The 17,249-nt window shown below is 30.5% G+C and overlaps 1 protein-coding gene across 12 annotated transcripts in view; it reads left to right on the top strand.

Moving 5' to 3' along the window:
- LOC127726375 (allene oxide synthase-lipoxygenase protein-like) overlaps nucleotides 1-17,249 on the top strand; it is a 97,263-nt gene that overhangs the window by 12,046 nt on the left and 67,968 nt on the right. For 2 of the 12 annotated variants that reach the window (XM_052233760.1, XM_052233759.1), the window contains exons 4-16: nucleotides 140-184; nucleotides 1,273-1,401; nucleotides 2,751-2,848; nucleotides 3,510-3,645; nucleotides 5,474-5,569; nucleotides 7,058-7,154; nucleotides 7,627-7,744; nucleotides 9,133-9,225; nucleotides 10,881-10,941; nucleotides 12,829-12,937; nucleotides 14,031-14,122; nucleotides 14,534-14,707; nucleotides 16,791-16,954. The exons of 2 other annotated variants lie outside the window; for them this stretch is intronic. In XM_052233760.1, the coding sequence (XP_052089720.1) occupies nucleotides 140-184; nucleotides 1,273-1,401; nucleotides 2,751-2,848; nucleotides 3,510-3,645; nucleotides 5,474-5,569; nucleotides 7,058-7,154; nucleotides 7,627-7,744; nucleotides 9,133-9,225; nucleotides 10,881-10,941; nucleotides 12,829-12,937; nucleotides 14,031-14,122; nucleotides 14,534-14,707; nucleotides 16,791-16,954 (1,412 nt within the window). The remainder of the gene's footprint in view (nucleotides 1-139; nucleotides 185-1,272; nucleotides 1,402-2,750; nucleotides 2,849-3,509; nucleotides 3,646-5,473; nucleotides 5,570-7,057; nucleotides 7,155-7,626; nucleotides 7,745-9,132; nucleotides 9,226-10,880; nucleotides 10,942-12,828; nucleotides 12,938-14,030; nucleotides 14,123-14,533; nucleotides 14,708-16,790; nucleotides 16,955-17,249) is intronic. 8 more of the 12 variants (XM_052233750.1, XM_052233751.1, XM_052233756.1 and 5 more) reach the window with 7 other exon arrangements.

Here is a 17,249-nt window from a genome sequence, read left to right as displayed (position 1 = left end):
ATATTTGTATAAATATATGTTATATGTGTGTATTGGTAATTGTAGATTTTTTTTTAATACCATCTTTATAGCAAAATCAGTCCTTGTTAAATTTTACGTGACAAAAAAAAATATCGTATGTTATGTTATTTTTTTTCAGGTAAAAAAATTACCAGAAGATGAGAAATTTTCATTCCATTACGAAGTGAGTTTTTATTTATTATCAGTAAACACGCATTGCTATCAACACATATTGTATATCCTCTCTTTATTTATATTTTAGATTTGAAAAGGGTTTTCGCAGACGATTTACAATACCTTTACAATACATCCGTTGGAAGTGTATTAATTTGTATGTAAGACTGGAATAACAAGACCTTTTTAATATTTGATATAAGCATGTGAACTAGCTTTTACTAGTAAACTTATTTTGGTGTAAAACGGTAATTTTGATCTAGACACTCTTAAAAACTGAACAATAAATTATTAAGTCATTGTCCGTTATTCAATTAACATTTAGAAACATCCAGTGTGATTAAAAGTAAAATAGCAAAAATACCCAACTCCAAGGAAAATTCAAAACGGAAAGTCTTTATCAAATGGCAAAATCATAAGTTAAATACATCAAACGAATGGAAAACAACTGTCATATTCCTGACTTGGTGCAGGCATTTACTTATGTAGAAAATGATGGATTAAACCTGGTTTTATAGCTAGCTAAACTTTTCAATGGTATGACAGTGGCATAAAATTCCAATACAACTCACATGTATGTTAGACAATCCATCAAGTATCTCCAAGTCTACTTTATTCAAATTTCGGTACATGATTTTCAATGAAACAACAATGGCACAAACCAGTGTTACAAATACTCCCATAATTTTTATGACCGTGATATGTTCAGGCTTAAATATCTAGACCAAACAAAGCTTTAAGCTGAACTTTGTGGCCGACAAGAACCCTTCGAATGATACAAAATAATAACATCTTTATCTTTATATAAATGGAACTAGATGACATTCGAACATCTGATTTTAGATATTTAATTATTTGATATTTCTGACTTGGTAAAGGCATTTCTTTATGTAGAAAATGGTAGATTAAACCTGGTGTTATAGCTAGCTAGACCTCTAACTTGAGACAGCTACATGTATCTAACAAAGAACAATTTAAATGACAAGAAAGTGTTAAAGTAGATTAATTTGGAATCAAAACGAATGACATATATGTGATAAATAAAAGAATGTTTAGTTGCCAAACATAATGGTATATTGATTTATCCATTTAACACAGGTCAATTTTGCTTTAGAAGGCATAAAATTAAAAGGAGAAAGCTTCAAGCTGATGATGACGAACAAAAACGAATGGGAGGATGTTGAAGACGTTAAGACTGTGTATACTAAAGCTTTTGGAGTTCCACAGGTAAACACTTGTTAAACGTTACATCATCATTGATTTAAATGATACAACATTTGCAAACAAAATTTCAAAGTTAATGATAAGTTCTTTGATAGTAGTTAATGAACTAGATAAAACATAAAACTAGAAGCCGAGATGAAACGATAATTAACGGGTTAGTTAAGGTGATTAAAACATTGTATGTGTATGGATCCTCAAAAATTCGATGAGGCCTCAATCTGTTATGTGCTAACGCTATGATTCTTTAACATATGACTCTCTGTGAAACACACGGACCTGAATGTAGAAGAATTTATAATTTCGATCACTGTCTACTTGTGTTGAAGAATAAAACTACTTATCGGCAATTTGTACATTTCCCTTTGATCTTACTGCCTAATATTTTTAAGATCATGGACAGGACTTGATACTCGAAAATATTAGGCAATGACGTCATGTATCAGTGCAGCAACGTCGTATAATCAAGTCCATCCGCGTCAATTTATCAATGAAATACACGCGACTTCATTCATATAACCGAACAACTATCCCAACGTTTTGTATGCGTAAAAGTAGTTTTACTTATTATTTCATTTTACTCCATATTCTCAACAACGAAAAATTTAGTTATGACAAATTGCCGATAAACAGAATAATGGCATTTTCATTTTTGATACTGACTCCATCAGTTCGAATTTCAGCTCGCCCTAGCGGGCTTGCTTGATAATCTTGCTGATAAAGTCAGTATCAAGAACAAAAATGCCATTCTTCTATATTTGTTTTGTAAGACTGTACTACTTTACAATTAGGTTGCTTAATCAATAGGCAACTTACCTGTATGATATGATATATTCTAACTAAATTCAGTTTACATTGGTGCAATTGGACAACATTGAGAATATAAATACAACAAGAAATTTTGACCTTATACAGAATAGGATTTTTAATGGATTTGGAACTTGACTCTCGTGAGCAGTCATGTATTAACATCTTTAAAGGAACGTTAAGATATTATTCTAAGACATATGTCATGCTCCCTTAATTCATTATTAAATTCTGGATGATGTATCAATCTACGTTATTTATTTGAACTTTTTAAAATATTTTTTTTATTATATTTGTTGTTAGTCAGTTAATTACAGGGATCGATTCATATCGTTTTCGCAGCGTTCGCAAAAAATATGTATTGTATTTTTGATCAATAACAGAACGTTTACCTCAGAAACCATAACAATTGTCAATTTTGTTATGATAGTACACAAATACTTAAAAAAGGGTGTATTGGATATCTATTATACACAATAGTAACATAAAAGATAAAAAACTAAAAAAAAACAAAATTAAACACTTTTTTATCTCTCTTTTGTTAACAGAGTTCACAATACTTCAACGACGATGCTCAGTTTGGACGACAGAGACTCAGCAGTTTAAATTCGTTATTAATAGAACTGTGTACTACGATTCCACAAACGCAAGTGTTATCTGTCTATATTTAGAGTCTGGTGTTACATTTTTAAATACGGATTAATTGATCTTGACAATAATATATTTTTTTAATCTTAACTTAATTAATTGAGTAAAATAACAGTACAAAAATTGTTTAAAATATCACGATACATTTAGAAAGAAACAGCCTAATTCATTGGCTTTTCTTGGTGAAGGCTAAATTAAATTACGTAACCCGGTTTAAGAAATTTATTTATCGCAAAATATTGTGTCAAAACATCAGCTGAAATACGAAAACATTCATAGTTGGTCATATCATATATCTGATTTCACCTGGATGGCTTCACGCTCCTGATGAAGATATTTTGTGTGGCAAAATATTGCGCGAATCTATAAAATATAAAAACTATTTGTATAAAACCCATAAGCGTCACATTCGTAGGCATTTATTTATATATCATTCACATTAGTTCTAAATTTGAGTTGAATTTGATAATTGTGATCCATTTATATCAAATCTAAAAATAATCGAAGTTTGGTTAGAAAACACAGTTAAGGAATTTCATCTTTCTGTTTACTAACTAAGACTATTGCTTTATACAGTAGACTTCAAAAAGATAAAAGTGTTACGTACATGTTGTATAAATTTGGTATAATAGTTTTATTTCATATTTTCTATGTCGTAGTTTTGGAGTGACTGAAGATATGATAAAGCCATTCCTAGAAGGCAAGACAATGAAACAAGCAATGGACGATAAAAAGTTGTTCATTGTAGACTTGGCAATATTAGAAGACTGCCCAACTAAGAGTGAAGACCTTGTAGTTAGTAAATCCTAATCAAAGATAGCATGCTTTTAATTTGTAACGACGGCCTACACGAAACATATCCGAGGAGCTTGAATAACAATGTCTTCTTATGGATATCAATTGAAATACATTTGTATAATGTTAATTTAGCATGCATTTATATTTCATATAAAATCGGTTTTGGAATGGAGATATTATTTTTGTACAACAATATAAGCAAACTTGATATTATCTTTTCTGTGTAATTTGAGTTATAGTTAAATCCATAATTAAATACAGTTTCTTTACATTTTCATCACCCGAATTGCAGAACTGAAGTATTTCATTGCCATTCACACGTGTATTTTATATACCTTAGTTAACGTATGAAACGTAATATTTTGGTTTTATACTTGAAATGATCGATCAATAAGGGACTCGCATTCAATTTTTGCACATATGTTCCTATTGCAGTGGATTCATTATTTTTATTGGGATACCAATTTTTCGTGGATTTCATTAATACATTTTATAGATTAATTACGACTTCAAATGTTTATAGGTTTAAAATTGAGAATGGAAATGGGAAATGTGTCAAAGAGACAACAACCCGACCAAAGGGCAGAGAATAGCCGAAGGCCACCAATGGGTCCTCATCACAGCGAGAAAATCCCATAAATAACACAGCGAAAAAATCCCAATAATAATTGTATGCTTAATTTTTGCCGCAAAACCACGAAATCAAATATCCCAAAAATCTAGATTTATTTCTCAGTCCACGAAAATTAGAAACCATGAAAATAAATAAATCTACAATATTGTGTGTTTTACAATGAAATAAATAAACAGGTATCATTTTGTTTTGTCAGGATATTTTTTTGAACGAACACATTAAGGAAAATTAATAAGATTCTGTATTTACCAAAAACAAAAACCTATAAATTATAATTAGTGACTTGTAAATATCATGATACAATGTACCAACTCCAATTCAAACCATTGCTGAAACGGCAGCCTTTAAACATTGTTTTATCTATAATTAACGCTCCTTCAATCGCTCATTGAAACGTAGTATGTTTGTATTTACAAATAAAATTATTAGCATATTTGACTTTTGCAATTCATATTTGACTTTTGCAATTCATCCTTGCTGGTAGTTGGAATGAAACTCACTCTTTGAAGTATATTGTGTGTGACTGATATCAAATATCGATAAAACAAATAGGTCACTAATTGGTTGAAATTAAAAGTTCTGTTTCATAAATATTATATTTATTGATATGCTCATCTTGGTTTATGTAATGAATGTATTTTTTATATAAGGAGACATATTTGTTTATATTTCATTTACTGAATTTGGTGTGAATTCTAATTTTCCTTGGCAGCTAAATTCTTTATCATCAAACATTAATTGAAAAATAATAATCATTGGTTTAAATGAAACACAGTTCATGTGTCGCCATATTTTAAAAAAAAGAAGCTCGTATATTGTAAATCAAGATAAAATAGCTTTCCGATGTTTAATTCTCATAAATTTATTACGACGATACAAATCAAGCCACCCCTCTTCTCCCCCCAAAAAATATCCCAAAATCAAACCAAACAAACAAACTGAGGGATTCTTCATATCCATACTAACAACAAGCAAAACAGCCAACAACATGACACACATTTATGATCAAAGAGAACGCGCAGTATGCAAAAACTGTGTCAAAAGATTATAAAATGGATAGACAAAATCATGGCCACAATAGGTAAAATGATAAACAATATAAAACACTATGCTCAAAAATTATATTTGGAGTAACACGAACCCTAATAAGAATTACACTATTTCAAATTTATTTACTTTTAATATTTGCAGATGACTTGTCCCTTGGCTCTGTTTTATTTCAATGATGCCAAACATCTTATGCCAATAGCTATTCAGCTATTTCAAAAGAAAGGACCGAGTAACCCGGTAAGTGATGGAGACCCCTTCTTTGTGATAGAATTGTTTCATATTATTCTCTGGTATGGTAATGCATATAACAAAGAAATCAAAAGCATGGCAATTTTTATTTTCTGAAAGAAATATTTGTGGTATCTTCTGACTTGGTAAGGCATTTGTTAGACAAATGTCCCTTTCAAAACAACATGTGCAGAGTGAGAGATTAACAGGTTAAAAGGTAAACATTATTGCATTGAATTCTACATCAGAGGTAATAAAAACATTCTAAGTATATATCACGTAATTGTAAAAATGCATATTACAAACTGAAATTAAAAAGTAATAAATTTCGTCAGAAGTGTTTTACTTCATTTAAATTTTATTGGAACACCCAAACACCCAAATTGTAAAGATGATGATGTAAAAATTCCGGAAAATAGGAAAACCGGAATGACTAAAAGGGACCCAAAAGAATACGAAAATGCATATTCATACGAACCTTAATTTTTTAAATGATTTGTTCAGCTGTTTTGATTCAGATATACTAGTCTTCCGATGTATTAGTGATTCGATTGGTTTATACAATTTAGATAAATAAAATGAAAAAAATTGGATACAGAAAAAATTATATTTCACACTGCTGAAATAAAACAGATCTAGGACTTTTTTCACAATACACGTTAAAAATTATTTCCTTTTTCGAAATATTAAAAAAATTCTATGGAATGACGTTATCAAGCGTTATACTAATTGGTGTTAATTGTATTATAGCAGGTCGGTTTCAAAAAAATTCAGCTGCTTGTCACTGAACCAACTATTCAAAGTTTTGCTGAAAAAAGATAGTTATCCTGAATCTTTAAGATACTAATAATAAAACATATGATAATTTATCTTCAGATTTGAGTAAAAATAACAGCAATGGTGTAAAAAGAAATATCTGAAATATAAATAAGTTTTAGGACATAACGAAGGCTCTCCCTTTCTAGATCTGAAATGTAGTCTACTGTTGTTTCAATATTATTCGAGGTATTCCAATGTTTGCGGATTTTGTGTGTATAGGTTAAAAACGAATTCAATAATCATTGAAATTTAAATCTACTATAGGTTTGTATGCTTGAATTTGGAAAAATCACGAAATCAAATATCCAAGAAACAACAATTTTATTTCTCAATCCACGGAAATTGGTATCCAAGTGATAAATGAATCCACAGTATCCAAGGACGCTATGTAGCACAATTATAGGTCAATTCATCATAATTTACAAACAGTTTGGTTTCAAATAAATTAAGTTGACTATCAAAGAAGAAATAATTTAACGTTGCACTGAACATATATCTAATTTTTCACATTTATTTCTTTTTCGTTTGTTTATCATATATTATTCATAAGAATTTAATGTTGATATACCTCCTAAAGGTTTTAATATTGATATACCTCCTAAAAGTTTTAATATTGATATTTTGAAGGTGTTTTCTTTGTCAAAAGTTTTGTATAAATTTCTCATCTTGCTATAATAGGTATTCCTACCATCAGATCCAGAGTATACCTGGATGTCGGCAAAGATGTGGTACAGCTTAGCTGATTCTACATATCACCAATCTCTTACTCATCTAAGTATAAATAATAAACATTAGAAACGTCTATTATAACAATATCTTCCACTAGATAAGTCATTTCATTTAACGGATTTATTTACTAAGGTACAAATGTATATACAAAAAAATAGATTTTCGAACTTTATTTGGAATATTCTATTATTGCTTTATCGTGCTTTTTAAACTTTCCTTTTTTAAAATAAAATGTGTAAATTGTTCTATTGGAATGAGATGTTGTAAAAATTTCATTGTTACTGTTTTAGTGTCTGGCCTGTTCTGTGTATTACCAAGTACTTAAAAAGGTTGGATTAATTCCTTTTAGTGGTAAATATATTTGTAATTAAAAAAGGGAAATGAAATTTTGTTTCAAAATTTCACATATTATGAATCCTGCGTACGTTTAGTAATTCATTTAATTGTAAATCCTTTAACGTTTTCAAATAAATCAAAGTTGTATTCCACAAATAATGGTTTTGATTTAATTTATGTAGATTACACGCACTTGATGATGGAAGGAATAAGTGTTGCAACAAAGAGAAATCTTGCGCTACCACATCCAATTTTGAAATTGCTAGATCCACATTTTTTGTATCTTATGGCTATAAATAGGTATTCTTTTTAATGTCTATATTTCACGTAGAATAATGTCAAGGAATGCGTTAAACTTTTATAATATATTAAAAGAGATACAAAAGATACCAAAGGGACATTCAAACATGTTAGTCGAAAACACTGACAATAGAATTGCAAAAAACGGAAAACGATCAATAGACAAACAACAGTATACATAACCAACATAGGAAACCAAAGACTAAACAACACGAACCGCGACAAAACCGAATGTGCTCTTAATTGCTACGGAAGGGTAAGCAGATCATGCTTCCCGTGTGGCACCCGTCCTGTTGCAATCATGTACAGAAGTGTTACAAAGTTGTCAAAAAAAGAATATTTCATTTTATGTATGTAACGTACGTATATAACTAGATATTTATTACATATCAATAACAAACAAATGACTACGTAAATTATATCAACAATGATTAAAAGTTAGACATTGTCAAAGACAACATGGAACATTGGTAGGTACAAAAAATCCCTACACAGACAGATGTTTTGTAGGTATTGTACAATCAAAAGAAGGTACATTATTTTCAACAATCGCATTAAATTTACGCACAAACTCTTTAATTCTTATTAATGTATTTTTTGAAACTTAAAACTCAAAGAAAACGTGCAATTACAAGTTACATTATAGAAAAACCAATGACGAAGAAGTAAACGAAATACACTGTTATCTAGAGAACGATACACTTTTCCAATAGTAACATAAGTTAATTCATATTATTTCATAAACGTTAAATTGAAAAGTATTCACCAGTCAAGGGATATCTATATCGTGCTTGAAGTTATTTCAATTGATTATTAGATGCATGAAACTTGTGATTATATTCAGATTTTTGGAATAAGGTATTCGATTCTTTTGTGTGTCATTTTCAATCCTACATAGTTTTCATCACACCACACAACTACATACCTCGAATTAGTATGCTTAGAGTAAGGAAAAGTACAGTTTTTGTAAAATTTGTAAATTATAAAGTCTTGAATACATTACAAATAAGTCAGACATAACTGCCCAGTTAGGATTGTTTCAACCCCAGGTAAAGATAGTCAAAGTAGGATTTGGTATAAATCTTTAAATACTTTTGAGATTCTTTATCGATCTTGCCATCCAACTGTTAGGTTCGAATGACGCTGTAGAAAAAGAAAGCGTACCATAAAACAAGTACCTTTGATGAATTGTACACACACAAATTAAATATCAATTTAATATTGACGGATTGACATGAAAATTTTGTCAAGGAAACAAACAAGGGTAACTGCATGGTTGATTAAGAACACTTGATATCATGAAATGAAATGATTTGTTAAGCGATGTAATTTTAAAACAGTCCTAAACAAGAGAGTTGACATGAGAATCGATATGTTTTCTTCTTCAGTCTAGCACTTGTCGCGTTGATAAACACTGGTGGAATCATAGACAAAAATTCCAATGCAGGAATAAAAGGCCATTTTCATATAATGAGAAAGAGGTGAGAGTATTAGATTTTAACGACTGTTTTGAATGTTAACAAACCAGTTCTATCTAGACTATTCCGGATGAGTTTACCAAGCATTCTAATATGACTCTCTTCAAACGATTTGAGTACACACTCGTGATAAAATACGAATATAAAGTAGTAATCTTATCAATAACGTCATGACTTGTTTGATATACCAGAGGTCAATTGGTGTAAATGACGTCATTTAACTATCGATTTAGAACATAAGCATTTTACTTATATAAAAGTAAGATTTATTTAATTTGTTTAGAAATCAGATAAGCAAATACATGCAATATTTCTAAAATATTCATTTGTGGTCTGCATACACAAATACTTATTTGAAGCAATACACACCCATCCTGCGTCAATGGATAATGCCATGTCTATGTAACAAAGATCAATTCCTTCTGACAAAAACACACACAGTAATTATATTTTCTTAATATTCTAACTTTATCCTGACTGAACCTGTAAATTATGTAACTGTTCATCCTTTAAGTATGTCACTAAATCAGTTTTACTCGTCAATATCAATATTGTGCTGAATTACTGGAACTCCTAGCAACTGCCTTAACCTATAACGCTTCGATTTATAAACATAACTGTCTTTCTCCTATTATAATATAAATAATTCATTCCGACTTGCAGTTATATTGATTTTATCAAGGGTATCGTTCGTGGTAAAATATTTGACATAAAGATCAAACCCGTGGTAAACCCATTTTTTCTGAATGAATATAAGCCATCAATATTTCGTAAGTATGTGCTAAAAAAAAATCGCTTTCGATAGGAGTTTAAATGGGAACTATCAATCGTCAAATTAATTCGTAAAAAAGGTCAACATGAACAAACTGTTACCTGGACACTTTTTTTATCTGAATGCCAACCATTACCTTGATAACAAAGGCCACGGCGAATGACACATACAAATTCTATCTTAAGACATACCTACCCAGAAAACTGTGATGTTGATCACAAGTCATTCATGTTTAGAAACGTGTTGTTTGTGCAAGAATATATACTCGATCTTTCAATTAAACATTTAAATAGTTGTGAAGAATGTATAGATATTCATTTGTTTTATATGCAAAATAGTAATGATTTGGATTAAAGAAATTATGCGTCAAACAATTTCCAACCTAGTTTTACAGTTTGTTGTTATGTTGTGATGTACGTCACTGTCCTAGTGTAGGGAAAACGTTGTTTTAACCCGCAACATTGGATATGTTCCTGCCAAAAGTCAGGAGTCTGTAATTAAGATTTTTGTTATTGGTTGCTGTATGTCATATTTGATTTTCGTTTATTGTTTTGTCGTAAAGCAGGTCGTTGGTTTTTCGTTTGAATATTGTTACATATTATGTCATGCCAGATCCTTTTATGTCTGACTAAATAACATTAACTGTAACAATTGTTCTACGGAATGGGTTTTGCTAATCGTTGAAGATAAATTAAACCCACTTCATTTAGACTCGGTAGGCCAACGATACCACAACTCCATATGTTATATAGATTCTAAAATAAATCTCTCATTACTGAAAAGCAAAAACTATAAATTTGTATATATAAATTTCACTTCTTTATTGCGTGATGTGAAAATGTAAACTTCATGTTTTTTATTTTGACGATATCTCTGAACATTTTAGTATGTCATTCTGGAAATTGGATTTACATGGAACCCTTCCAGAGGATTTGAAGAGTCGAGGGGTATGCTTACTATTTCTTATAACCTAATGTAAAATTATATTTAGCAAATATTTAATTGGAAGCTGAGGGTATTCTACATTTAGTCAAAGTTTGCCTGGGTCGTTTCTGGTACTATTCTCGGATTATTCGGGATATACAACTTCTGACGATTCTTAATTTGATAGTGTTAATAAGGTTAAACTACTACTTGGTCGGAACAAATGTTATTGAACATTTCGTTCCCGAGGGTATCATCAGCCCAGTCGTCATTTCTTTTGTGTTGATTTGAAATGTCATTGCATTGTTTATTTTCTGTGATTGATGAATTATTGGAAACGTAACAGTTTTTTCAACCCCAGACATAGACGTCAAAAGCCGTAATTGACACTAATTTTGGAATGTTCGGAATGAAATGCTCTTTAACGTCTGATGAATCTTGTTTAGACAAAACAAGTATCTGGTTGCCAAATTATAATTTTAATAGCTTTGATGAATATTAAAACCAATTGGTCGAAACAACTGTTTGTGAACGATTCCTTCCTGGATGGTATCGCATGCACAGTAGTATTCTATTTTTTTGTTTATTTATAATATCATTTAAACGTTTATCTTCTATGAAACAAAAGTTTTCTACTCAGAGTAAAAATTGCGTTAGCTGTATTTCGCACTACCTTTTGTATATGATTTTGCCTTACAACTGTGTTGATTCGAAAGTCACTGATGAGTCTTTTGTGTATGAAATGCGCGTATGGCGTACACAATTATACGTCTGGTATCTTTGACGAGGTTTTACAACCACTGGGTCGATGTAAATGCTTGTTTACGTTTCATTCTTGAGTGTATCACTATCCCAGTAGTTTTCGTTGATTTGTTCATTTTCTGTAAATTTACTGTAACAAACTGTTGAATTATTGAAAACAACAAAGTCTTTTTTACTCAGGCATTATTTCCTTAGGATTTACATTTTAGCATTTTTGTGTCTAAATTGTCCTCCAACATAGCCTTGAATTACATTTGATCAGTTTATACCCAAGTATATAACTTACAACAAACATATTGTGTTTTCACCTAATGAGGTACTTATACTGCTGATAAACATTCATATGAATTATTTCTTTGCTTATTGTATGAAGCTGGTGATGTGTAACTTGACGTTTATCGTATGTTTCCTTTTATATTTTCAGGACGGTATAAATACGTATAATATGAAAAAGGTTAAGCAAATGCTTCATATACTCGTAGTAGGTTCTTGTATAATCATTTGAAGTCTGCTTTATGTGTTGCAAATCTAGACCATGTCCTTGAAAATTCAAAGTGATAAACGAAATTCTTCATGTTCATGTAAAGACCTTAATCAAATCGGCTAAAAGTCGAACATTTTATGTTTCACATTCCATGTTCTCATTAAATCATTCCTGACTGAGGCCTGGTATACGCTTCAATTTACATATTTCTTGACGGTTCTTGTTATCCAAGGTGCTGATTAGAGCTTGTTTGTTTACATATTTCTTGACAGTTCTTGTTATTCCAGGTGCTGATTAGAGCTTGTTTGTTTACATATTTCTTGACGGTTCTTGTTATACATGGTGCTGATTAGAACTTGTTTGGTTAAATATTTTTTGACAGTTCTTGTTATCCAAATTTCTAATTAGAGCTTGTTTGTTTACATATTTCTTGACAGTTCTTGTTATCCAAAGTGCTAATTAGAGCTTGTGTGTTTCAATCAACAGCCAGGTAAGCAGACAATATAGATCACGTGTTTTTGGTAAATAGAATATTACAGATGCACGTTTCATATTACAATGTATATATGGATGTTTCGTATAACAGGTGCTAGATCTGACAGTACAGGGAAGCACTGTATCAGAAGATAGTACTGATCATATTAATGAATATTTTATTTTACAGGTATTTGACCAGTCTGTACTGACCGGAGCCTATCATATGAGAGATGATGCCCTTTTGTTGTATGACGCCATCAAAACTTATGTGGAGAAATATGTACTGCTCTATTATTGTAAGTTAATTATATATGTTAATCGTGTTAACCTAGACAGTAAACATTCATAGCATCACAAGTAAGAGAATTACCAGTAGTTGAGTCTCTTAAGGTATTTTGCCATTTAAGAATGTTTGTTGATGACTGAATTCACTGATAACCATAATACCCTAATTATAGAATGAAGGCAATTGTAAGCTTGACACAATAAATGAGCAGGTAAATTGATAAAAAAAAATATCAGCTTATATATAGATTTTACCTCTGCAACGAGTATTCCAAATTAAATTGTTAAGTGTGTGAATATATCGTATTGCATGAGATACGATGAAGGAATCTGTATATCAGATGTTAATAAACGACATCTAGGTATACCTTCCTTTTCAATTATCTACAAAAGAAACATGAGAAATAAATTTGACGTCATAATTGAATTTTTACTAATGAAGAAATGAGATCCAAAAGATAATCAATCGATTTGAAAAGTATAAATCGCCTATGAATAATAGAAAAATGTATAGTGTGATTTAGTAAAAGTATATCTTGAGTTTTGGCAATTTAATAGAATAATGTTCATAAAAAAATTATGGAGAGTTCTAATGATTAAAACGGCCTTAATACCAGTAAACAATATGTGACTGCTGTGAGGATGAATTCATATAAATCAATTATGTATCTACCTTCATTGTAGTCTGTAATAGGGTCTTGAAAATTGATATGCTTTCATTCAACTGTTAACTTTGCCTCACAACTTCTATTGATCATATATTAATCATATATCATTTTTATCTTATCTTAATAATCATGGTTGCTTATATACCGCTTAATCTATGTGATATCGGAAATATCTTTGATTTTCAGTCAGAACTCAACCAACATACGTAATAATTATGTCTTTTCTAATTGTTTTAAAATGTTGGTGAGTTTTAAAATTTAAAGTTTGCTTCATATGTGTACGAATATATGGCACAAAATAGGGGATTGTTTTTATTGGTTTATAAAGTTCAAAACATAACATATTCTTTTAATATAAATATTAATATCAATGCTAACGAGTGACGATTTTACTTACTGATTTCCGTTAACGTTAGTCATAACATTTTATGTGCAGCCACAGACAGTGCATTGACTGCAGATTATGAGTTGCAGAGTTGGGGAGCAGAACTTGTAAAGTCAAGAGATGATGGCGGAGTTGGAATTCTGGTTTGTGGATAACAAATAGATAACATGATTTTGAACACAATATACTTTATAAATCGTGTTCCCCATTCAAATAGTGTCTTTAATTTGTCATTTACAAAGCAGAGTATTGAGTTGGTGGTGATTTAAACATTCAAATTATTTGAACCAAAGCAAAAAACAGAAAGAAAAATGTGTTATGAATAGGAATCTTGTAGAAGCTTCTTTATTTATTAGTACATTTTAAAGTTTACGGAAAACACGTTGGTTTACGATATTAATACACGAGCAATTTTCTGCGTGTGCAAATAATAGATCAGAAAGTGAAAATTTGTTAATAACATTTATCTTCTTCCAGTGTGCTTTTTTAGATCTGATAAAAAATGTATATTACACAAATATGTCATCCCATTTTGAGTTGTTGTTGTATTGCAGGGAGTCCCAGGTAATGGTAATTTTAAAACAACAGATCAACTTGTTTTAACATTGACAGCCATTATCTACACGTGTAGTGCTGGTCATGCCGCAGCTAACTTCCAACAGTACGATGAATATGGTGCTCCATTCAATTACCCATACTATCTGTCTGGAGTTCCTCCTAAAGACAAGGTTTGTACATTTTATGCTTACTGAGGTAGTTACACCTTTCAAATTTCTTTTACATAATGTTATGTCAAATTCTTGAGAAGAATAAGTAGACACATTTGTTATTTTTGATAAACTTTTAAAATCTGAAATTTGTTTTATAGTACTATGATGTATTGCTGTATTTGTATAAAAGTATATGATATGATGATCCAAAATCATGTATATATAGCAATTAGAAGAGGGGCGAAAGATACCGAAGGGACATTAAATTCTTAAGTCGAAAATAAACTGACAACGCCATGGCTAAGATGTGGTATAATTGCCAATGAGACAATTTTCTAACAGAGATCAGTACTGAGCTAATTTAATTGTCAATTCTTCTATGGTTAAATAAAATAATATATGGTATAAATGTCCATAACACAACACAAAAAAGGACATCCGTATCTTTAGATTTTATAATGATAGAGTAAAGTAATGTAAAAAAGAGGCAAACTTTTACCAAAGGGACATTCAAACTAATAAGTCAAAAATAACCGAAATCGCATTACGAAAAAAAAAAAACCCACAACAGTATACAAAACATACAAATAAAAACTAAATACTGAACAGCACAAAACTACTATCAAAAACCGTGGGTAATCTCAGGTGCTCCAGAATGTAAGTTTCAGAACAAAAAAAAAGAAGAATAATCCCTAAAAATATTTGAAATATGTCTGTCCCAAGTCAGTCTTATAATTTCTAATTTTCTATGTTTATATAGTTGGTGTGTTTGTTATTTAAGAATCCATAATTGATGACAGAACTTTGGTTATTTTTTATTCCATGTGGACTTTACTTAAAAATTGCATAATTGCTCATTTTTAGGTGGCAAAAGTTGATTTTACACTTTTTCATTCCACACGTGTCTCTTAGCTGTAATAACCAAGACAACTTTTTGTATAAGTTCTTATTTAAAAAAATACAGGTGTGCCCTTCAGCATTTCAAACATCGGGTTCAAATTTTATTCATTTTAAATGATGACAAATGCATTTCCAAATGGTGGCATTCGTAGATGAATTTATATTGGAAACTTTTTTCTGTATCGACATTAAATTATGTTGAAGACCCAATATTGATCCTAGGATTATAAACAATATTTTATATATTTTTATTATTCATCAAAGAAACATAATAAGAAACTTCAGAAATAAGACGGGTTAATTAAATATCAAATAACAAAATTAGAGTAATTTCAAAGTTTTTCTTTATTTCTAATGTAGTCCCGACATAAAATAAGCTCATTGAAGACATACGGTAACCTGTAGCTTTTACATCCTTGTCTATTGATTTTTTAAGGCTAGCTGTCTCACTGACAATTATACCATATCATCGTAAATGCATGTCTGCAATCATTCACCATACAGTATAACAACCAACATGTACAAGTTCGTTATATCAATTTAAGATCTGGTATTTATGAGTAAGTTTCAGCTTTAGTTTGCATTCTTCCTTCTTTTTACTTGCAAGAACAACACGACGGGTACAACATGTGGCACAGAAACTGAGTGTACAACCGGTTTTAAATAGGGTGTATGCTCCTCAGTCTTTGATGAAGGGTATTGTGGACTTGTTTGTCTATTCGTCGTTTTTCATTTGTTTTTGTAATGGCGTTATCAGTATTCATACGACGTACGAGGTTCAATTGTCCCCTTGATATCATGCGACTGTGGTATTTCAGTGAACCTGACATTTAAAACACGCTGAAACTAGGTCAGCTTAATATCTTTTAATTTTCATTATTGACACCGATTGACGACTTAAAACCTAAACCCTAAAACAAACGGGACGACTGCGTTTTCCCTTTTTTTACAGTAGCATCACTTCTGCCTTCTCGTACGTTACTCATTATTAGTATCTTGCTTTATAGAGAGTTGTCTCATTGGCACTCATACCACATCTTCTTATATCTATTATAGAGCTACAAACAATTATGTAGCAAAAACTTCCCCAGTGGAGTAATGAGGTTAAACAGGTTTATGTATTATTCACTATCTCTTATTACCTTTGTCATTATTGAAAACCAAATATAAATCAAATATATCTAATTTTATGTTTTTAAAGAGTCCAGTCACTATAGCAACCATCCTAAAGACCATTCCAAACAGAGACGTTCTTCTACAGATGATGATAGTCACAAAAGTTCTTAGTGAGAAGGCAACAAAAAGTCTTGGTGATTTTGAGAAACAGTTTATTGTGGATCCAAAAGCAGTAAAAGTTGTTGAAGAGTAAGTCTTAACATTCATTTACTCTTGTTCTTTTAATCCTGAACCGAACAGAAATAAGTCTTTTCTTCAATGAAAGGCATATTACATACGATATATATTAAACTAAAGGATTTACAATAATTGAAACATATCTGTCGTCATCTATGAAACAGATATTCCATAGCGGTCAACCATCTCGTGATTGTGTCCGTAAAATTTTCGACGGCTGATTTTAACTTCACAAATTTGAATTCTTTGTTTAAAATCTTTGTTGTAAGCAGCAACTCCTATCAAAGAATTGCAAGCTCTGGAATAT

Source organism: Mytilus californianus, unplaced genomic scaffold, assembly GCF_021869535.1.
Source record: "Mytilus californianus isolate M0D057914Y unplaced genomic scaffold, xbMytCali1.0.p SCAF_17, whole genome shotgun sequence".
NCBI lineage: Eukaryota > Metazoa > Mollusca > Bivalvia > Mytilida > Mytilidae > Mytilus > Mytilus californianus.
The sequence above is the reverse complement of the archived record's forward strand: the minus strand, read 5'-3'. Positions and strand labels throughout refer to the sequence as shown.